The sequence below is a fragment of the Magallana gigas genome, chromosome 4 (genome assembly GCF_963853765.1).
Source record: "Magallana gigas chromosome 4, xbMagGiga1.1, whole genome shotgun sequence".
NCBI classification, from domain to species: Eukaryota; Metazoa; Mollusca; class Bivalvia; order Ostreida; family Ostreidae; genus Magallana; species Magallana gigas.
This window is the reverse complement of record NC_088856.1, coordinates 38,884,031-38,903,842: the sequence shown is the minus strand read 5'-3', so window position 1 is coordinate 38,903,842 and position 19,812 is coordinate 38,884,031. Positions and strand designations below refer to the sequence as shown.

The following is a 19,812-nucleotide window of genomic DNA, read 5'->3' as shown; positions in this document are numbered from 1 at the left end:
ATTTTGCTACCGTCTAAGCGGCTATGGGAAACCGATCATACATTTTTAAACATATTACTTAAGGTTTAGACAGACCATTCTTTTATTTACCATAACTTTTTTGATTTACAAGCCCTTTTCACTGTGTGGAGATACCACAACTTGTATTGATCATGCCCACACAAAAAATATGTAGCATTTTTAAACCTAATGAAGATTATCTTCTCAATTCAATTCATTCAACATGTATCCTAATGAATTTTAGAATTTCACATAAATAAATAAAAAAAAAAGACATTTCAGGTTCATCAACAAACTTTACTATTCATTGAAAATAAATTCAAATAGATTTCATTCAAAATTTATGGACCAGGGTGTAAACATTAGTTCAATTTGAATGTTAAACAATATTTTCATACTTATTAATAGAGCAATCATTTGCATTCAATTTTCAATGTACATAACATGTCCATTATTTTGGTGAACTGACAGTTCAATTACAACAGTTTCACTTATCTCTGAGCAACAAAATCCTGTATGTAAGGATTTGTAAATTTATGAAATGAAAATATTCATAATCTATTCTCAAACTTCATTTTTCAAATTTCATACATTTCAAAAAAATAAAGTTCTTAAAATTGATTTACTTATTCTTCATAATTCATATTTAACAATCAATAAAGGTGATCAAAGATCATGTTTTGAATGAACCATTCATTAACAAATGTTAATGAATAACATTGATAATAAGTACACATATAATAAATTGACAAAGTTTAAAAGTTACTCTGGGAGCAAAAATGACTGATCAAATGCATGGCATAGAAAAAATACAAAAGGACAAACAGGATTATGCAGCTAGAAAATATTAGTTTTTCTTCAAACATAAAGACATTAGGATGTCGTCTGCAATATTTAACACCTTTAGGGCCACTTTATGACTTATAAGACAAAAACTATAAGACAAAAACTTTAACCAGGTCCGGATGCTGACTGTATAGCATAAGCTCCCCCGGCCTTCGTCTAGGTGAGCTAAAAATACATTATAATAAATGCCCTACGTCTTGTTGTTATATTACAGTTACATTACATGTAAAATGCTGAGATTCATTTTTATATTTTCAATGATTTCATTTCATCTAATTTTTTAAGTGTCATAAGTCTCATTGTTTTCCTCTCGTTGAATATTTTAGATCTTATTTTCAACAGTTTGGTCTTCTCACTCAGCCCTTCTAATGAATGCATATCATGTTTTTCCAAGAACTCCTGGACTTCTCTTTTACCTTGAAAAGATTTTTAAAATAATATGATCAATCAGAATTATTATATTGTCACATATTCATGTAAAAAGGATAATACCTATGTATAGATAAAAGGCATACCATACTCTGTCCCGAGTTTTTGCTTCCACTACTTCTTGCTTGATATTTTGATTATTATAAATACATTCATGCTGAAACTACATTCATCCACTTATATGAAAAATGTCCAGATTATATGTTTTGAAATGCCCCCTCTACCGCTTTAGGCTTCAATACACAACCCCAAATAAAAAGCCTTTAGGGATTTTGCATTGAATCGGCCATGAAATAGCCTGAATGACATTGTTGAAAAATTGTATGAGGTATTCCAAGTAGGTTCTATGTTTCCATTTGTGAACTTTTATGAGAGAAAAATGATAATGTGTCAATGAAGATATCTTCGATATTTTCCCTTTTGTCGATTTAAACTGTAATTCTTTCACAAATATGCATATTAATTTTATTAAAAATAATAAAAAAGTGATGGAAGCAATAACTTGGGACAGACTATTAATATTCACTTGCACATGTGTTTCAACATGCTATGTTTGTAAACAATTTAAAAAGGTGTGTTCTTTTCACATAAATGTTTTGTACTAAAATAGAAAGCAAATAACATTGATCTTTTCAAGAAGTTTTAAATATTTTACTAGCAATACACTATCGGCGACAAGCAGTAATTCAAAGTACTGAAGAACTGACGGGAGTTGATTTCATCGATTATCATTTATTTAAAATCAACGATTTGTGATTTTGCATGGCAGGTAGTATCAGTAATTGAAATATTTCTGAGAAATTGTAAGAATCCATGAAAGATTGAACTCTTGTCTTGTTCAACCAAAAGCTTGGCTGTCTCCGTTTATCTCCGACAAGCAAGAGAGACTCTGTTTTGTTGGATATTAAATGAGACAGCCAAGCGTCTTTTCGAACGAGACTACATTGAACTCTAGCGTAGGAATATACACGACTTTAAAAAATATCTAAACTGTTTGTACAATTTAAAATATTATTTTCATGGTATTAATAAATAAGTTTTCTTGAGAAACACTGCTTCAGAATACATAGCATTGAATTTATCGATTATTTTGAAGAACTTAGTGTTGTCGACGGTATTGATTTGTGCTTAGGTCCAAACACTGTTTCACTTTCGGTTTGCCCTAGAAAGTGCAATGAAGAGTTGATTAAAATCAACTCCCAACAATGGCAATTGTCTCTTAATAATAAAGGTGACCTTAAAACATACTTACTAGGTAGGTTACCAGTATTGTTCTCTTTTCTATCAAAGATGTAACTTCGGAAGAAGCATTTAATTGCTTCCGTCTCATCTTTAGACCATTTAACTGGAAACAATTGACATTAAGAGGTCAGTTTTAAAGTTTACCATTTCAAGGTTCTGTAAAGGTATTGCATTTGACCATTTAGAAAGAAATTTTTTACTCTAAATATCATGTACATGTACATGGTAATGTTATGCACCTATCTATGGGTACATTTAATTATGTATAGGCTTAATTATGTTACTTTTATGTTATTACAAGTACATGTAATTTGTACACCATCTTTAAAGGCTCTTTGAACTTAGAGAAAATTTCCTCAAAATTAATTGATAATGTAAGATAACTAGAAGAATAGTTAACTAATAAACACGGCAGTTCTTTAGTAGTACACATGTAAGGCATAGAACTTGATTTAGTTATATGTTATGCATCAAAATACTAAATTTATATTCAATACAAAATGACATCAACAATGCAAAAAATAAAACTAAGGCAGTTTTTACATTTGACCTTGTTTAAAATAAAATTGCTAATTCGTCAAATTGTGGATAGAAAGATCCTCCAACAAAGATATATCACCTGAGCTGCTTTTAGTCTTTTTGGCTGTAACTGGGCTTGAAAGAACTTTAGCTCCATCATCGTCTTCAATCTCAAAGGAGCACTCTGTAATAACAATATCGTGAATATCTTACATTGTAAACACTAAGGACAGACATGCATAAAACCTAATGAAAAGAGAAAACGTTATAGATGGGTTTTAATTATATGCAAATCAATGTACCGATGTCATCTTAAATAAAGAAAGAAAGTTATTGAGAAAAGTTTTTATCATTTCAATAATATCACCTCTATTACCCCCACCCCTATCACACACACATACACGCATACAAATAAAAACAAGATTGATCACCTTGTGGGGAAACATCCAATTCATTTGGACTTCCACTCTTGCAGGGCTTGTACATCAAATCTTCTTCAGGTGCTGTACTTGGACCTTTAGGATGCAACTCCGACACTGACCCTTTAAGATAAAATTTCAAAAATGTTTACAAATACAAAAAATATTTAATGAAAAACAACAAAAAAAAATACATATGTCCGGTATTCATTTGTGTATACAATTACATGCTTTATATTATCACTTCTGACTTAATGTGGCCTTTTTAGCTGAATCCTTAAATAACTACTATCACTGAGTTAACTAATATTAATACTAATTTCAATATATACAGTATGCCTGAATAGAATATATCAAGTAAGTTAAAGTTTACCTTCATCAACAGAACTCAGCATTTTTCCCATGATGCAAGCTGTTCTAATTCCAAGAGGGCATTGATAGTTCTCTCTATTGATTTGTTCCTCGTGCCCCATGTGCTGAAGAAATATCTTCCTGTTCTCAGGAGACATATCCAGGCTTGCGTATATAGATGATAGCCTGTGTCGCATCTTCGTTGCTGTTATTATGTTGATACCTGCCTCAGCACAAACCTCAGCTACCGCATGCCAACCAGAGCAGTGTGATAAGCCATTTTTTGTCGCAAACAAAAAGGGGTTATCTTCACGAATACCGAACTTGGATCTGTCCTGTTTGAGCACCTGGATTGCTGACATCAAATCATTTGGGATCAACACAGGAACATATTTTTTACCTTTTCCTTTTAAGTAGGCAAGTTTGAAATGTCCCAAAAGGTATTGCTCAGCATGATCTTTTATTTTTTCTAGCTCCTCATCCGGCAGCCATGTTCCTTTTTCTGCCTCCTCCCACTCAGAAAACAGCATCCGTGATGCTTCCTCTCCCCTCCTAGCATTGAACAAGGTTAGACGGGCAACAACTAGGCTTCTTAGATATGCAAAGTTTTTCACAGTGTAATTCTTCAATATAAAAGATATTTCTGTAGCAATAAACTCTTTTAGTTGCAAAACTTTCTGCTCATTGGGTAAGCTTGCTGGTTTTCTGTTCGTCTCCAATGAATTCTTTATGCATTTCTGTCTTGCACTTGGAAAAAGTTCATGTTGTAAGCTTTTATAAGCTGATCTAAAGTTCTTTAACTCCTTCTTCTTAGTGTCCTGCATAGTTTGGGCAAAATATCCCTCCAGTGTTTTCACAGATCGAAGCAGTACAGCATCCAGGAAGAGCTTTTGGCCATGTTTTTCTTGTTTGTCAGATGTAGTTGTGAGTTGCTTTAAAGCCTCCACTAAATCAAGTAGGTGTTCTCTACGGAACATATCTTCCACCATTCTCTCCTCGCTCCCACTCAAGCTCCGAAAACAAAAGAAAAGTTTTGAAAGTTCTCTCATTTCTGCCATTATAGTTTTCCGGACTTCATCTTGTTTTCCCTCCTCATGGCGACGCAAGTTAAAATGTTTGTATCCTATGAGTTTAATTGTTTGTTTGTCCGACAGAAATCACCAACTTCTCCTTCCCTAAATCGGTTAAGTATATCCAAAAAACCTTTGTCATTGTCCATATTATCATTCATTACATTCTGAAGCAGCCTAGGTTTTAATGCTTGGGGTGCAGAATCTTCGTGGATTACACATTTATGCTTGAAAAAGTATTTGTTTGAGTAGAAGCCCTTACAGTCACTGCAAACTCTAAGCTGGTCCTCTAGTACTGGTTTTCTTTCCCTCATCTCTGGGTCTAATCCATCTCCGATAAGCTGCAGATTATACTCATATATCCCTTCACGTCTTTTTCCATCGAAAAATTTGTTTTGAATATGGGCTGGTTTGGAAATGATGGACTTTACTTCTGGGTCACTTTTGTGCTTTCTAAGTATGTGTCGCTTCAATTTTCCTCCAGTTATTTGTGATTTGCAGTAAGTGCAAAATCTATTTGGTTTCTGCAAAAAAAATAAAATCATTAATTAATAGTTTACAGTTCCTTAATTGTTATCTAATCAGTAAAACACCTTTACAACAAAGTGACAGGGATGGGCTACTTTGCTTCATTATAAATGTAATTCGTTATATCCATTAGCTTCAAAACTGTTTAAAACACATGGGGAATGAAAATCATTTCACTATAAGCATCAATTCATTTCAAGTGTTTTGCTATTACTTAGTACAAGTATTACTTAGTATATGTTTACTGTAATGATGAGTGTGCATAGCAGTGATAGATATCTGCATCCATTAATTGCAAACCTTATTTACTTTACTGTGATACCATTTTTTTTATATCAATGACTTTAAAACATATTTTATTAAACTGTCTAGCTTAATTTATATCAGGCAGCATCAAAACAAAAGAAAGTTAACATACTATTCCATGGCATTGTATCATTAAGTTCATGATTCCTGAAACCTGAAAATTATAAAGCTATACACAATACCACACATTGTTAAAACTTAGGAGCAGGTATTAATACCAACCTTCTTGTTTGAGTTACCCTTGCCTCTGCTCTTGGTCCTACTATTGCAGTCTTTCTTTTCATTATTCAATCTGAAAAAAAAACAAAAAAACATTTAGTCAAAAGGGGCAATCCTTTACCTCTATGTCATGTTACAAAATTAAAAAAAATGTAAAAAACCTATTAAGTGGTAATTAAATATATAATAATTAAAATAATTTTTTTTATAATCAAATGAAATTTGAGAGTCATTCGTAGAGTTATAAGCAAGATACAGGGCTTGCAGTTATTTGTCACATAAACAAGCCTCATGCCCTGTTTTTGTTTACATAAGGTCAATTTACCTGTTAAAAATCTTTTTTTTTAACTGGATTTTTTACTTCAACATTCAGAATGTAAACAAAAGCTTTGTTTACAAAGCAAAGAACTGCAAGCTCTGTAGCTCGCTTATAACTCAACGAATGACATTCAAATTTTGGTTGCCTCTAAAAAAAATGCCTTGTTAAAGCATTGTAAATATTCAAATCAAAAAAAATAATTTTTGAACAAAATCATGACCCTGTAACGCTGGTGGTATTAAAGGTACATGTTTTCAATAGTCAAACAATGCATGAGGTTTTTAAATACTGGGTGTGGATGTGTGATTTACCACACTAAGGCTTTGTTTCCTTTGAATTCCCATATGCAAATGCGGGGGCATTTTACCCAGTTTTAAGATTAAGTGTAAATTTTCCATCACATGTAAATAATCCCTTTTACATTATTGAAAGTTGTACACAGCAAATGTAATTTAACACATTACATTTTTATTGAAGATCACAATAAAAAAAAAAGGTATTAAAAGCATACTATCTGAACATTTCTTGAAAGTCAAATGGAATTGTGCACTAGAGGCTGTGTCTAGAGCCTTTGTCACAAGTCACAAAGAAATAACTCCATCTATACATTGCCATTCAAAAGCCAGAGGCCTAACACCTAGCTGCAATAATGTAGCGCTCTTCGGTTTTGTTTTGTTTTTTTCTGATTTTTTTTTTTTTGGGGGGGGGGGGGGGGGGGGGAGAGTAAACATCAGATATAAACAAGAGACCCATGGGCCACATTGCTCACCTGAGGAACAATAGGTATGATAAAATCAGCTTAATGGAGTCATAATACAAACTATCTGGACAATGTACAATAATACATGTAGATCCTGTATAAATAAAATCCTTTTTTCCCCTGGATATTCTTACGTTTATAATCATTAGTCCCTTTTCTAACAGGATGATTATAGTCATATCATATGTTGAGTATTACAGTTCTCAAAAAGATCCTTAACAATAGTTTATATATGGGATATAAACCTACATCAAACTCTGAACCTTCTTGTGAGGCCAAAGAATTGTCCTGGGGCCAATTATAAAGAATCATCTGGCCGATTAGTTTCTGAGAAGAAGATTTTTTAAGATTTACTCTATATATTCATATGTTAAACTTCGACCCTCCATTGTGGCCCCACTCTACCCCTAGGGGTCATGATTTTCACAACTTTGAATCCACACTACCTGAGGATGCTTCCACACAAGTTTCAGCTTTCCTGGCCGATTAGTTTCTGAGAAGAAGATTTTTAAAGATTTACTCTATATATTCCTATGTTAAACTTCGACCCCCCATTGTGGCCCCACCCTACCCCCAGGGGTCATGATTTTCACAACTTTCCTGGTCTTATGGTTCATGAGAAGAAGATTTTTGAAAATTTCTCGAAAATTTTCATAAATTCTTAATTTTCCCAACTTTGAATCCCCTTAGGCTAAGGATGCTTTGTGCCAAGTTTGGATGAAATTGGCCCAGTGGTTCTTGAGAAGATGTTGAAAATGTGAAAAGTTTACAGACAGACGGACGGACAAACAGACGGACGACAGAAAAAATGTGATCAGAATAGCTCACTTGAGCTTTCAGCTCAGGTGAGCTAAAAATCGGAGAGGTCTACATTGTTGCAGCTATGACTAACCTATTATCAAACAAGAAAAACATTCACAAAATAGATTGAAACAAACCTATTAAGTTGACTGCTTTCATCACAGGAAGTGAGAGAGGGAAAACAATGGTATGGAACTGCAAAAGATCAAAGAATTGTTATTGCATAAATAAAGTTTAAAACAAGAAATCTTTTAAAGAAACAGTTTACAAGTAACATCATATCACATCATCTATGTTCCTATTACCGGGTAGATAACATTCCTTAATTGATGAAGAATATTGCATAGACAATCTACAAACAATTGCTTTTTCTAGTGTCGATAGATTTAAAAAAATATATATATATTTATTACCTTCCTCGGATAGGGTGCTAAGGTTTGAATTATCAACAAAATCCATCATGGCACTTGAACATGCTTGTGAGCCTTCAATAAAAAAAATATGAAATCATAATGCACGTACATGAAACAAAAATAATGATCAAATGATGTTCCTTCATCAACGTGTAACAAGGTACCTGGGTTAGATTTGTTGGCTTTGTAAATATAGTTTTCAATCAATAAAATCAAAGAACCTCAATCTACTATAAATACACATGTACTCTATAAGTACACATGCATCTAGAGAATCCAAAAAGAATTACCTTTGTTTGAATGAAAACTATTACATGTAGATTCCCCTGCAGCTAAGTTTCCCTCCTCTTGCACAATGGAATTGGTCTGGACTCCAAACAATTCTGGCACATACTCTGCAAAATAAGCATGCAGTAGAGAAATATAAGTGCTACCTCACAAATTAAACATTCACCTATTAGAAATATGATATAAACTTTAGTTGTTTTTTTTACTTAAGGAACGATTTCAATATTTATTTGTCTTATATGATATGGTGTGGGGCAGTTTATCAAAGAGCAAAGAACCTCTATCTACTATAAATACACATGTACTCTATAAGTACACATGCATCTAGAGAATCCAAAAAGAATTACCTTTGTTTGAATGAAAACTATTACATGTAGATTCCCCTGCAGCTAAGTTTCCCTCCTCTTGCACAATGGAATTGGTCTGGACTTCAAACAATTCTGGCACATACTCTGCAAAATAAGCATGCAGTAGAGAAATATAAGTGCTGCCTCACAAATTAAACATTCACCTATTAGAAATATGATATAAACTTTAGGGTTTTTTTTTACTTAAGGAATGATTTCAATATTTATTTGTCTAATATGATATGGTGTGGGGCAGTTTATCAAAGATCAAAGAACCTCTATCTACTATAAATACACATGTTCTCTATAAGTACACATGCATCTAGAGAATCCAAAAAGATTTACCTTTGTTTGAATGAAAACTATTACATGTAGATTCCTCTGCAGCTAAGTTTCCCTCCTCTTGCACAATGGAATTGGTCTGGACTTCAAACAATTCTGGCACATACTCTGCAAAATAAGCATGCAGTAGAGAAATATAAGTGCTACCTCACAAATTAAACATTCACCTATTAGAAATATGATATAAACTTTAGTTGTTTTTTTTTACTTAAGGAATGATTTCAATATTTATTTGTCTTATATGATATGGTGTGGGGCAGTTTATCAAAGATCAAAGAACCTCTATCAACTATAAATACACATGTTCTCTATAAGTACACATGCATCTAGAGAATCCAAAAAGAATTACCTTTGTTTGAATGAAAACTATTACATGTAGATTCCTCTGCAGCTAAGTTTCCCTCCTCTTGCACAATGGAATTGGTCTGGACTTCAAACGATTCTGGCACATACTCTGCAAAATAAGCATGCAGTAGAGAAATATAAGTGCTACCTCACAAATTAAACATTCACCTATTAGAAATATGATAAAAACTTTAGTCGTTTTTTTTTAACTTAAGGAACGATTTCAATATTTTTTTTTTTTATATGATATAAAATGGTTTGGGGCAAATTACCCTTTATAAACCGTAAAGCGATTTATAAAATAGCGTAAACTGTTTCAAACTATTTTATATCGTAAAAAATTAATAAATATTGAATTCATTGCTTATAATTTAATTTTTTACTCATCATAGTAGTTAAATACAGTCATTTGACCTTTAAAATGACGTAAAATTGTACAACATTTAAACGTAACATAAAGCGTATTGATGCGTGTTTGAGGTTAGTCTTACTATGAGGTAGGCAACATTCTTTATAAGATATAAAATCATAATGTTTTAGCCAATCAGAAAGCGCGTTACATCCAGAATAAAATTATTATTCTGTATGCCTAAAATAACAACATGCTCAACATTTATACACATACTATGTACATGTATAACAAGAACAAATGCCTAATTACTGTATTTAGGAGACCTATTAAAACCAATGTATGAAGCTTTATTTTTTTTTTTTTATCTAAATCAATTTTGTGTAATTTAATAAAAAAAAATCATATATTTTGAAACTTAGCAAAATTGAAGGATAATCAAATAATCATTCATTTTATCTGCATACATTATATATTAAATAATAATGAATAAATCATAGATTATGGAGACCAATTGCATAAAAGGATCATTATGGAGACCAAATATTATTCATACAGAAAACAGGATTAAATATACAATATTCCAATTATGATGTTATTTCAAAGTATATCTAGATAATATAAATGGATTTACTTTAGTCTGAATTAAAATGACTGGGCTCTCAGCCTCTTGTTCTTTGAGGTATTTTTTGCAAAGTGAAAATGGACTGCAGATGCAAAATTAGTCTTTAAATAATAACATTACCTAAAACCTCCTTACTTTCATCCGATTCAGAATCAGAACTTGGGGAGTAATTTGACACACTAAACGGGTCAGAATCCACATCAGAAGGAACTGAAAGAAATTAAAACAATATAGAAATTTTCTATACACCACTTTTTGATGAAGCTGTACACAAAAAAGTAAATCTGGAAGCATGCAATTCCGGTACTGGCTGATTTAAACTGAGGCGAATTGAATGGGGACTGCTCTTTTGAAAAAAATTATTAAATGAATAGATTCAATTTGATAATTGGTCATTACTAACAACTAATGTGGTATGTGACACCTTCACGTTGTGTGGCATTATTTATCGAAATAAACAATAAAATCAACAAATAATTTTTTTAAATAGTTTCTTTCCCATCATCGATATGTTACACCGTAGCGCAGTGGGTTTGTGGGTTCACAACAAACCTGTAGGTCCTGAGTTCGATTCCCGCTGAGAACAATACATTTTTTAACTTTCCAAAATTTTCTAAAACGTATTTTTTGGTTGAATACTGTGAAAGAAAATTCTAAACCAGTGAACGTATTTCAATTATAATATACTTTAATGCACATTAATATCGACAGATGTTCCTTACAACCTTAATGGGATGGAAGGGTTGCTTTGAATTTCTCTCAGGTTGGGATACATAAATCCTATTAGCCTAGTCAATTTTCCCCTTTATTCATTTGACTTAGTTTTGCATTAAAGCGAATATATTCACTTATACAGGCCTATAATGAAATACATATTATTTATCATTCCAACATTATATTTAGGAAATTTTCTTCAACTCAGAAATGAAAAGTCCCCAAGGTGTTTGGGCCTTGGGACTTAGGAACTTTCATACCAAATAAAATTAAAAAAAATTTTTGTGTTTATTTGCAATGATTTTCATTCAATTTTTTATGTCACAGTTATTAAAATACATTTTCTTATAACATCAAGCAACTTTTTCAAATGATTTGTCAACAGAGTAAGAAAATATGAAAAATTATGTTTTGGGGAAATACTAAAAAAATTGCAATAATAACATTTTTGAATGTTAAGAAGTGTTATATGTTTTGTTTGTGTCCGAAGGAAATATCCATCACATGACAAAATTTTTTTTCTCAATTTGTTAATAGCTATCTTATTTAAAAATATTTTACAAAAACACAAAAAACATTTAAAATATTCTTTAAAAATACCTATAGTATCCCTATCATCATTTTAATATTTGATAAGTATATGTGGTCTTCTATTGAAAATTGGAATAAACAGTTGGTGTATAGGGCCACCTTAAAATTGAAAGAAAATCAAAGAACTTAAAACAAAATTAAGTGAAATAAAACATAACAAAACCAAAAACCCATTACCAAAATCAAAAGGATCATCAGCCTTTTTCTGAAATCAATCAAAACTAGTAAATACAAGTACATGAACAGGAGCTAGTGTGGTCACGATGATTGATTTTTAATCAATGATCAGTTGGAAAGGTTGTCGATTTATCATATTCAATTTGAGATTTTAGAATCAATTATAATGGGTTTATTACATTAATATTATACCTATCATTTTGTTTTTAATCTGTATTGAATGAAATGAAAACTGTTGTGAACTGGATTTTTTCTTTAATCTCAAAAGATGTGTAACACTCTAATTAATAAAAATACAGCTAAAAGCTTTTAAAAGTAAGCGAAAATATCACTTACTAGTATATACATTGTATTTTAAATTAGACCATAGCATAAAATTTAGTGTCCCATTTTATTGAATTTAATATAATTTGTTACCGATTCGATTATTGACCGATCATCAGATGGCAAGAGACAACCAATTCTGCTGATTAGTGGATCATGATTTTTAACCTATTTAACAACACTAACAGAAGCTATAGGTTTGTTTTTCAATAAAAACATATAAATTATCTATTCTGATACTTTTTAAATTCTTGAGAAAAATCTATTTTTTAGATTAGTTTAAAACAATGTACGAAAAAAACGCAAAAAAAAACCAAATCCAGTTCACAAGATATCCAAAGCCTGATTGTAAATCACTAAACTCTTTTTTTATAATTATTTTTTGTGTATAATTAATCCAACCATTCTCCTACCTTGCTACGCCACCACAAGTTTTTCCCATCACAACCATAGTCATAAAGTATCTCTTCCCCTGCCACAATGTCTCTCTTGGCAAACAAACATAAGTATTCCCTTCCATTATACACTTTTAATTTCATGGTGGAGTTTGCATCATCTTTGCCATCATTTACAAACTGGCAGATATGGTCGTTCACTCCTTCAGCATCAATACTACATAAAAAGAAATCAACCTTAAATAAGAAGCATATAATTACTGGTATTTTTGCTTGACTTAGAATTTTTTATAGTTCTAGAAACATAACTGCCCTACATGAATGTTAAAATATTACATTTAGCTGTAGGTCTGTATCTCCTGGCCTGAAATTTTTTTTAGATAAACGTTGATTAGATTTTTTTCACACCGGGAGCTACAGACCTCCAGCTTCAGGTAAATATGTATTAAATCATATTACCAAAGTTCCTTTCCCTTATATCTGTAGAAAAATATTTTGTTTTCCGTTGTCCTCTTTAATCTCTCCTCCCCATCCTGTCCATTTAATGTTTCTCCTGCATACTGCAGGAGAAAATCTCCACTTGCATGAACAGTTGTGCTAATAACTCCAAAACCTACATTAAAATCAAAAGCACCTGTGTGAAAGCATTGTATAAATGCAAAGAAAACTTTTGGATTCATAAACATCCACATTAAGCCCCTTTCATAATTGGCGCACAAGTACTTTACAACACTTTGAGATCGGAATATTTAAGATTCCTACAAGCTCTTTCATACGTTGCACAAGCTCTCGCCTACGTTGCACGATGTCTCGCATTCGTTGCATATGTTTTAGTGCTCGCATCAAGTCTCCTCAAAATAGTGGACATGCACACTATTCAGACACGACCAAATGCGATCCAAATCATCGCAGTGCAACACGCAAACAATAGTACGAGCGTTTTAAAAAAACATGTTGATTTCTAAAATTGTCTGACTATTCAATAGCAATAATGTTGTGATTGTTTGATTTCCTATGTTTCTGTCTCACTTTTCTTTCATAATTTTGAATCATAGATGGTTAAGTTGGTTTTGTAGTATAAAGAGAATCAAAATGACTAAATATTTTTGGTTTAATCATGTTTGTCTACATTGTATGCTCATTTCGGCGTTTTTCGTTCCTATGAAATCCCGTGTCACGTGACTTTCCAATCAGATATTATTAGAATAATCATATTGAGGTAATCATAAATGCTGCTGCATCCTTGTTTCTTCTTGGGCAGCATATTCTCTCGCTTTCAACAATGTCTACTGGAAAGCGTCGGAAATAGGCAGTATATACCCCCCCCCCCTTCCTGACTCGCACGAGGATTTGTACCATGGAAGTTCAACGCATTATTGCACTTCCCATTGCATTGGCGCATGTCCAATCATCCGATCACCTGGTCTCTCGTGCGATCCTATCCCATTATCCTTCAACAGCCCCTTTCACTGGAGATCAGTCGCATTTAGACGCAATTAAGATATATCCTAAGATTTAATGCGTTTACATCGTTTACAACGCACGCTTAGATCGTACTAATACTTTTTCAAATGCATTTAGTTCGGCAACAGTTTAAGATTCATATATAATTTTATTAGTCGCACGAATATTTTGTTGCTTCTGATCATGCGCCAATTGTAAAAGAGGCTTTAGAACCACTGTTTGGCCTGGTCATCATCTCTTGTAAGATAACTCAAATATCTATCATTCTGATAATACCGGTATACACTGCCAAGGGTGTTCGGTCCACTTTGCTCCCAATCAAAAAGTAATACAAAATAATCATGTAATGACTATAGATCCTATATACCTAAATGTGTATAACTATAAAAAATGTTAACTTACAGATAGACAATATTTAGATTTTTCAATCATTTAATATTTATCCATTTGATCTGAATACTATTTTTCTAACAGTAAACTATTATCCAGTAGAGTAAAAATTCTTAACATATTAAGTACTTCAACATTCTCTTATATCTTTATTAAGCTCTTCTTGAAAAGAAGATTGATATAGTCTTAAAATAGTCACAAGAATCATGTCCTTTAAAATATATACATATATATACCTTTGTAGTCGGATAGGTATTTTACATCAAAACCATCTTTATCTAGTCCTGCTTCACAGAAAATTTTTGCTTCAGCATCTGGTGACAGGCGACTTTTCTGTGAAAAAAGGTTCCTTGCATTAGAATTAATAAGAAAACTTTCTTTAATGTAAATAACATATAAATATCTTTTTTATTAATTTTAAAAGATATTCTGATAACTTATTGGTGACAAGTGGTTAAAGTGTATCAAAGGACAACATTTTTATCAAAATTCAGATATATAATAAAAATGTTATGTCCTCAAAACTAATTAAATATTTATTAAATAAACAAATCAAAATCAACCTGATCTTATAAATTAATGCACCATACTAAATTACAAATCAAATGCCAAATAAGCATACCTTGCAGTCCCCTCTGTCTATCAGTGAAGCCTTTAACTGAAATAACAAATATAATTGCTATTTAATGTCATGTTTAAATATGAAATTGCTTATTCAATTGAGCATATCTTCATTGCCATCAATAAATACTAGGGATGTCAAATCGGACAATTTTTAGTACTCGGTTACTCGGACGTTTTTCCGATCGAGTACCCAGGTACTCAGTAAGAAAGAAAATAAATATGAACAAGTACATTGATAAAGTTCAGTAAAACCTTGGTCTTCAGTTCTTTTAAAATATTTCCAGACCTTTGAAGTCGGTGGCAGCATTTTAGGTCTGTTCAATTTCTCTACTGTGTGCTATCTAATTTATATAATAGACTATATAAATGATGTTCAGTGAAAACAAATCATTAAAGTAAGCTAAAAATAATGGTAGAAGACAGCCAAAGGTGAGAAAAGCTAGGTAACAGGTGTTTGGTCAAGATAATTACTATATAAACACTGCCACAGGCGATAACGGTCATTTAGCATATTTAGAGGCGTAGGAAATCCTAATTACTGTATGTACAAGTGCAATGGACATTTTCAGTTTTAAAACCGATGTTTTAATGCATTATTAAATAAACTTAGAAATATTAAAAAATATACATCCGAGTAACCGAGTACCGATTTTAGTATCCGATACTCAGATGTTCGATCGAGTACCCGGTTAACCGGGTACTCGTTGACATCCCTAATAAATACATATAAAGATAAAGCATTACATCATCACAACAAATGATTTATGAATTTCTATCAAATAACTGAAAAAAAATCTAATACCAGTACTTAACAATAACACTCTTAAATCATATAGTACATTATCTATAATAAAATTAATCATAAATGGTACCTAACTTACCTAATTAAGAAATGAACTCAATGTCTACCCAAGTTATATGAGTATAACCTGGGTTGGGGCAATTTACGCTTTATAATCTGCGAAAGGGTAAATTGCTCCAACCCAGGTTATACTCGTATAACTTGGGTAGATATTGAGTTCATTCCTTATAATTTAATTTTTTGTAATTTACTGTCCAAATTGAGTCTATTTTTCTTTTAAAAATGATATTAATCTGTTCAAAATTCAAACGTAAAGTCAAGTGGATTAGTACATTTTTGATGTTGGTGCATTGTGACGTGTCTTGTGACATGCAAACCAGGTTATGCAAATTTATTTTAATTTTCCTATCCGATCAAATGCTGCGTTACATCCAGCATTAAATTATTGAATATTATATTGGAAAGGAAATTATTTTATTGATTGACGCTCCGTCTTCTCATTCAAGAAATACAATGAACGAACTAAAAAGACATAACAGCAAAGAAGGATTTTGCACTGAAGTTTACAATTTTATCTAATATAATAAAAAAAAAACCTCCAGACAAAATTGTTTTACTAATTCGATATAGACTTCTGTATGTTTGGAACTAATTAATCACAGAGTTTAAAGGCCAGGGCTCTACATTAACTTTTTTTCCTACTTGTCCATTCGGACAAGTGACCAAGATATTTACTTGTCCAAACTTCAACTTCACTTGTCCAAAAAATTTTCAGTATTAAAGATCAAATATTGTCAGCTTGAAAACTACAGTTCTGTATTACTAAAATAAAGTCATTTATCGATTATTCTTGCCATAATTAATAACCTGACTTCTAAAATGGAAACTTAAAGTGTCTTTCCTAAATGTATTGGTTCCATATAACATTAAACATGATTTGTCAGCTGTAGCTTTGTCATGGCAAATTACAAGACATTTTAAATTTTAAGGACGTTGGATCCTGCGATCAAAAGTCTTTAAGTTTTTTTTATAAAGCATTTTTTAACATCTACACATATATCTTAACCAAAATTCAAAACAAAATGTTGGGGTCTATATGCTCCTTTCGGTACTACGGTGTATTTGATATGACCTTTCTGCACTGAAAGTGCGAATGGCACATAAATTGCTTTTCCCTCTATAATTTTTTTATCGAAATGAACCATGGTATCAAATACAAATTTACATTATTTAGAATTAATAAAATTAAAATGATCATAGTGAAAAAGTTTGCAATTACGTCACCTTATGGATATTTTGACCTTTTTGCACTGAAAAAATACTATTTTTATTCATAAACGATTTAACATTCAATTAAATAATTAAAAAGTCTCAAACTTTTTCTCAAATTCTGACAGACTTGTCAAAAGAAACTTAAATATTCAGAAAATAAAACCAAAAGTATGGGTCTAAAATGTAAATTTTGAGATATGGCATGAAATAAGCTAATTTTAGGGGAAAATTGGAGTTGCTTTTTTCTTTACTTTTATGAAATATTACTTATATATGCCAATATATGTCGATAGAAATATTGAAATATTGTTGAAATATGTTTTTTGAAACAACACGAAGATATCCCAATGCATAAACTATCTGAAAAGTTGGTCTGCACGGAAAATAAGAAAGCCAAAATGACGGTACTCTAAAACAACTGAGTTATGAAAAATGTTCCTTTTCTTCTTAAAAACCTTCCGCCACAAAATATAGTCCCTTATTACACTCTCTAAATATGGAATTTTTCCTTCACTATTTTATTCAATATAGTTTATTTGGCATTGTAAAAAAGGAATTTACAAGTAGAATTCATATATGTCACAGAATTTCCAGACTAGAGGTGACACAAAATGTCTACCCAAAATCAGAGGATCGAACCTCTTTAAAATACATGTAACTCTTAAATTGATTTCTCATCTGTTTTTTAAACTAAACATAAAAAGTCATCATAGTCTATCAATGATGAATGAAACCTAATGTAAATTACATTTCTTTCCATAATCCTTAAGTTTATCTTTGCTACCTATTCTTCCTTTCTTTTTGATAACATGTGTGTTTGGTACTGTGTAAGAACTAAGATCCACATCTTTACAGATCAATATTGAAAGTAGTTTGTAATTAGTGAACTTCAATCCCGATCAAGAGTAACTCAATTGATTCAATTTGAAGTCAGGATCAAATTCAAAATAACTAATCGATAAACTTATAACGGGACTACAGATAAACTTATCACAAAACTTTCTTTACTTTTTAAAATGTTGGAGACTTCTTTACATAAAAATGCACTTGTCCAGTCGGACAAGTGGCAAGCAATATTCACTTGTCCGTATATTTTTTAACTGGTACCGGACAAGAGGACAAGCGTTAATGTCGAGCCCTGAAAGGATTCAACCTTTAAATCATAATCAAATACCAACAAAACAAAAACACTAGATGCAAATTTTCCATTACCAAATAAGAGCTAGTTTTGCCCCACAACAGCAAATATTTCAGAACTGGAGAAAAATACACTCAGACATTAACGTACCAAATAATAAATACAACTGACCAGTATTCATCAACGCATGCATTAATAGTTGTACATAATTACATTAACATACCATTCGTTTTCCTCTTGACAAACTCGCCATTAATGTTGAAATGTGTTTTTTTTTCATAAAAGAGAGAGAAAAATAAATATTGAAATGTTTATCAAAAGTTGGAGAGAGAGAGAGAGAGAGAGAGAGTTGAACTTGATATATAGTCTACCATATTATCATATGTGCATGTTCTAGTAAGAACATACATTAAATTTGTAAACAACAAAATATCTTACAACCATCAATCATTTATATGTATAAAACATGTCATGTTATTCTAACAAATCAACAATTACAGGGAAAGGGGGTGCACATTACCATTAAAATACAAGTTATAAAAAGTAATTTTAAAAGTGTTGCTACATTGGTCATGCTTTTGGATTGAATGTTCTTGCGAGCACATTGTACACAAAGCTGTGCTGTGTAATTAAGACGTATACAGGTATCTCATAATATCGCGGTACTTATTTTTTTCCCTAAAGTTATCATTTTCACATGTCATTAGTGTTGTTCAAAAAGCTTGTATTAGACTAGCTTTTCTGAGGAACATCAATTTCCCAACTTACACGTAATTTATTTTGTATGCTATTTTAAAATCACAAGTTTTATTCACCTTCAAAATTAGAGAGTTCTATTGTATCGCGGGAAATCTGGAAGCCTGGTTCAGTTATAACGGACAGTTTTTATTTTTTACATAGGCGTCGGAAGCAAATTGAAAGTGGGGGGGCTAGACTAATCCTCAGAAATATTGAGAAAAAAGTAATTCCCAAAATCATGGAAATCCTAATCCGGGGGGGGGGGGGGGGGGGGGGGGGGGGGGGGGGGGGGCTAGTATGCTTCTGAATCTAACCTCTCAATCTTTCAAGGTAAATTTAGGAACAATAATCTTTTCTGCGAGAAAAAGTGGGGGGGCTGAACCCTCTATCATGCTATGTTTCTAATGGTTAGGTATAACTTTGCAAAACAAGTGGGGGGACTAAGCCCCCCCTAGCCCCCCCGGTTCCGACACCTATGTTTTACAAATAAAATATGATTCTTTATGAAAGCAAAGTCACTTAAACTGGTTAGGGAATGAAATATACATTATATTATGCGTTTTATTTAGTGTTTTTTTTTTCCATCAGATTTGAACTTGCTTTCTCTACGGAAATTTTTTTATTTGTGAGAAAAATTATATTTGCCGATATATTTAACAACCTTC

General features: G+C 31.8%; 3 protein-coding genes across 3 annotated transcripts; all 3 read right to left on the bottom strand.

The window, feature by feature from the left end:
- Positions 1-264: 264 nt before the first annotated feature.
- On the bottom strand, positions 265-4,996 carry LOC136274772 (uncharacterized). Its single transcript, XM_066082386.1, has 5 exons — positions 3,829-4,996; positions 3,468-3,578; positions 3,137-3,220; positions 2,528-2,620; positions 265-1,262 (listed from the first exon to the last, which is right to left on the bottom strand). The coding sequence occupies exons 1-5, from the start codon at positions 4,862-4,864 to the stop codon at positions 1,093-1,095; spliced, it is 1,494 nt and encodes a 497-aa protein (XP_065938458.1). The 5' UTR covers positions 4,865-4,996; the 3' UTR covers positions 265-1,092.
- Positions 4,930-9,931, bottom strand: LOC136275065 (uncharacterized). The gene is made up of 9 exons (XM_066083350.1): positions 9,928-9,931; positions 9,549-9,653; positions 9,203-9,307; positions 8,858-8,962; positions 8,513-8,617; positions 8,223-8,294; positions 7,947-8,004; positions 5,933-6,002; positions 4,930-5,400 (listed from the first exon to the last, which is right to left on the bottom strand). Exons 1-9 carry the CDS (start codon positions 9,929-9,931, stop codon positions 4,930-4,932), a joined length of 1,095 nt encoding a protein of 364 aa, XP_065939422.1.
- Positions 9,549-18,656, bottom strand: LOC136274773 (N-lysine methyltransferase KMT5A-A-like). Its single transcript, XM_066082387.1, has 7 exons — positions 18,633-18,656; positions 15,196-15,231; positions 14,810-14,906; positions 13,179-13,332; positions 12,738-12,936; positions 10,639-10,728; positions 9,549-9,653 (listed from the first exon to the last, which is right to left on the bottom strand). The coding sequence occupies exons 1-6, from the start codon at positions 18,633-18,635 to the stop codon at positions 10,639-10,641; spliced, it is 579 nt and encodes a 192-aa protein (XP_065938459.1). The 5' UTR covers positions 18,636-18,656; the 3' UTR covers positions 9,549-9,653.
- Between the last annotated feature and the right edge of the window lie 1,156 nt (positions 18,657-19,812).

Excerpts from the sequence above, each read along its gene's own strand:
- LOC136275065 (XM_066083350.1), bottom strand. Across the intron at positions 8,618-8,857 it reads TAGTTTTCATTCAAACAAAG|AGTATGTGCCAGAATTGTTT; the intron begins GTAATTCTTTTT and ends CTTATTTTGCAG. Across the intron at positions 8,295-8,512 it reads TAGTTTTCATTCAAACAAAG|GCTCACAAGCATGTTCAAGT; the intron begins GTAATTCTTTTT and ends TTTTTATTGAAG.
- LOC136274773 (XM_066082387.1), bottom strand. Across the intron at positions 12,937-13,178 it reads TATAAGGGAAAGGAACTTTG|TATTGATGCTGAAGGAGTGA; the intron begins GTAATATGATTT and ends CTTTTTATGTAG. Across the intron at positions 10,729-12,737 it reads ACTTGTGGTGGCGTAGCAAG|TTCCTTCTGATGTGGATTCT; the intron begins GTAGGAGAATGG and ends AATTTCTTTCAG.
- LOC136274772 (XM_066082386.1), bottom strand. The coding sequence starts at position 4,864 with ATGGCAGAAATGAGAGAACTTTCAAAACTTTTCTTTTGTTTTCGGAGC. Across the intron at positions 2,621-3,136 it reads AAAGACTAAAAGCAGCTCAG|TTAAATGGTCTAAAGATGAG; the intron begins GTGATATATCTT and ends AATTGTTTCCAG. Across the intron at positions 1,263-2,527 it reads CAATACTGGTAACCTACCTA|GTAAAAGAGAAGTCCAGGAG; the intron begins GTAAGTATGTTT and ends AATCTTTTCAAG.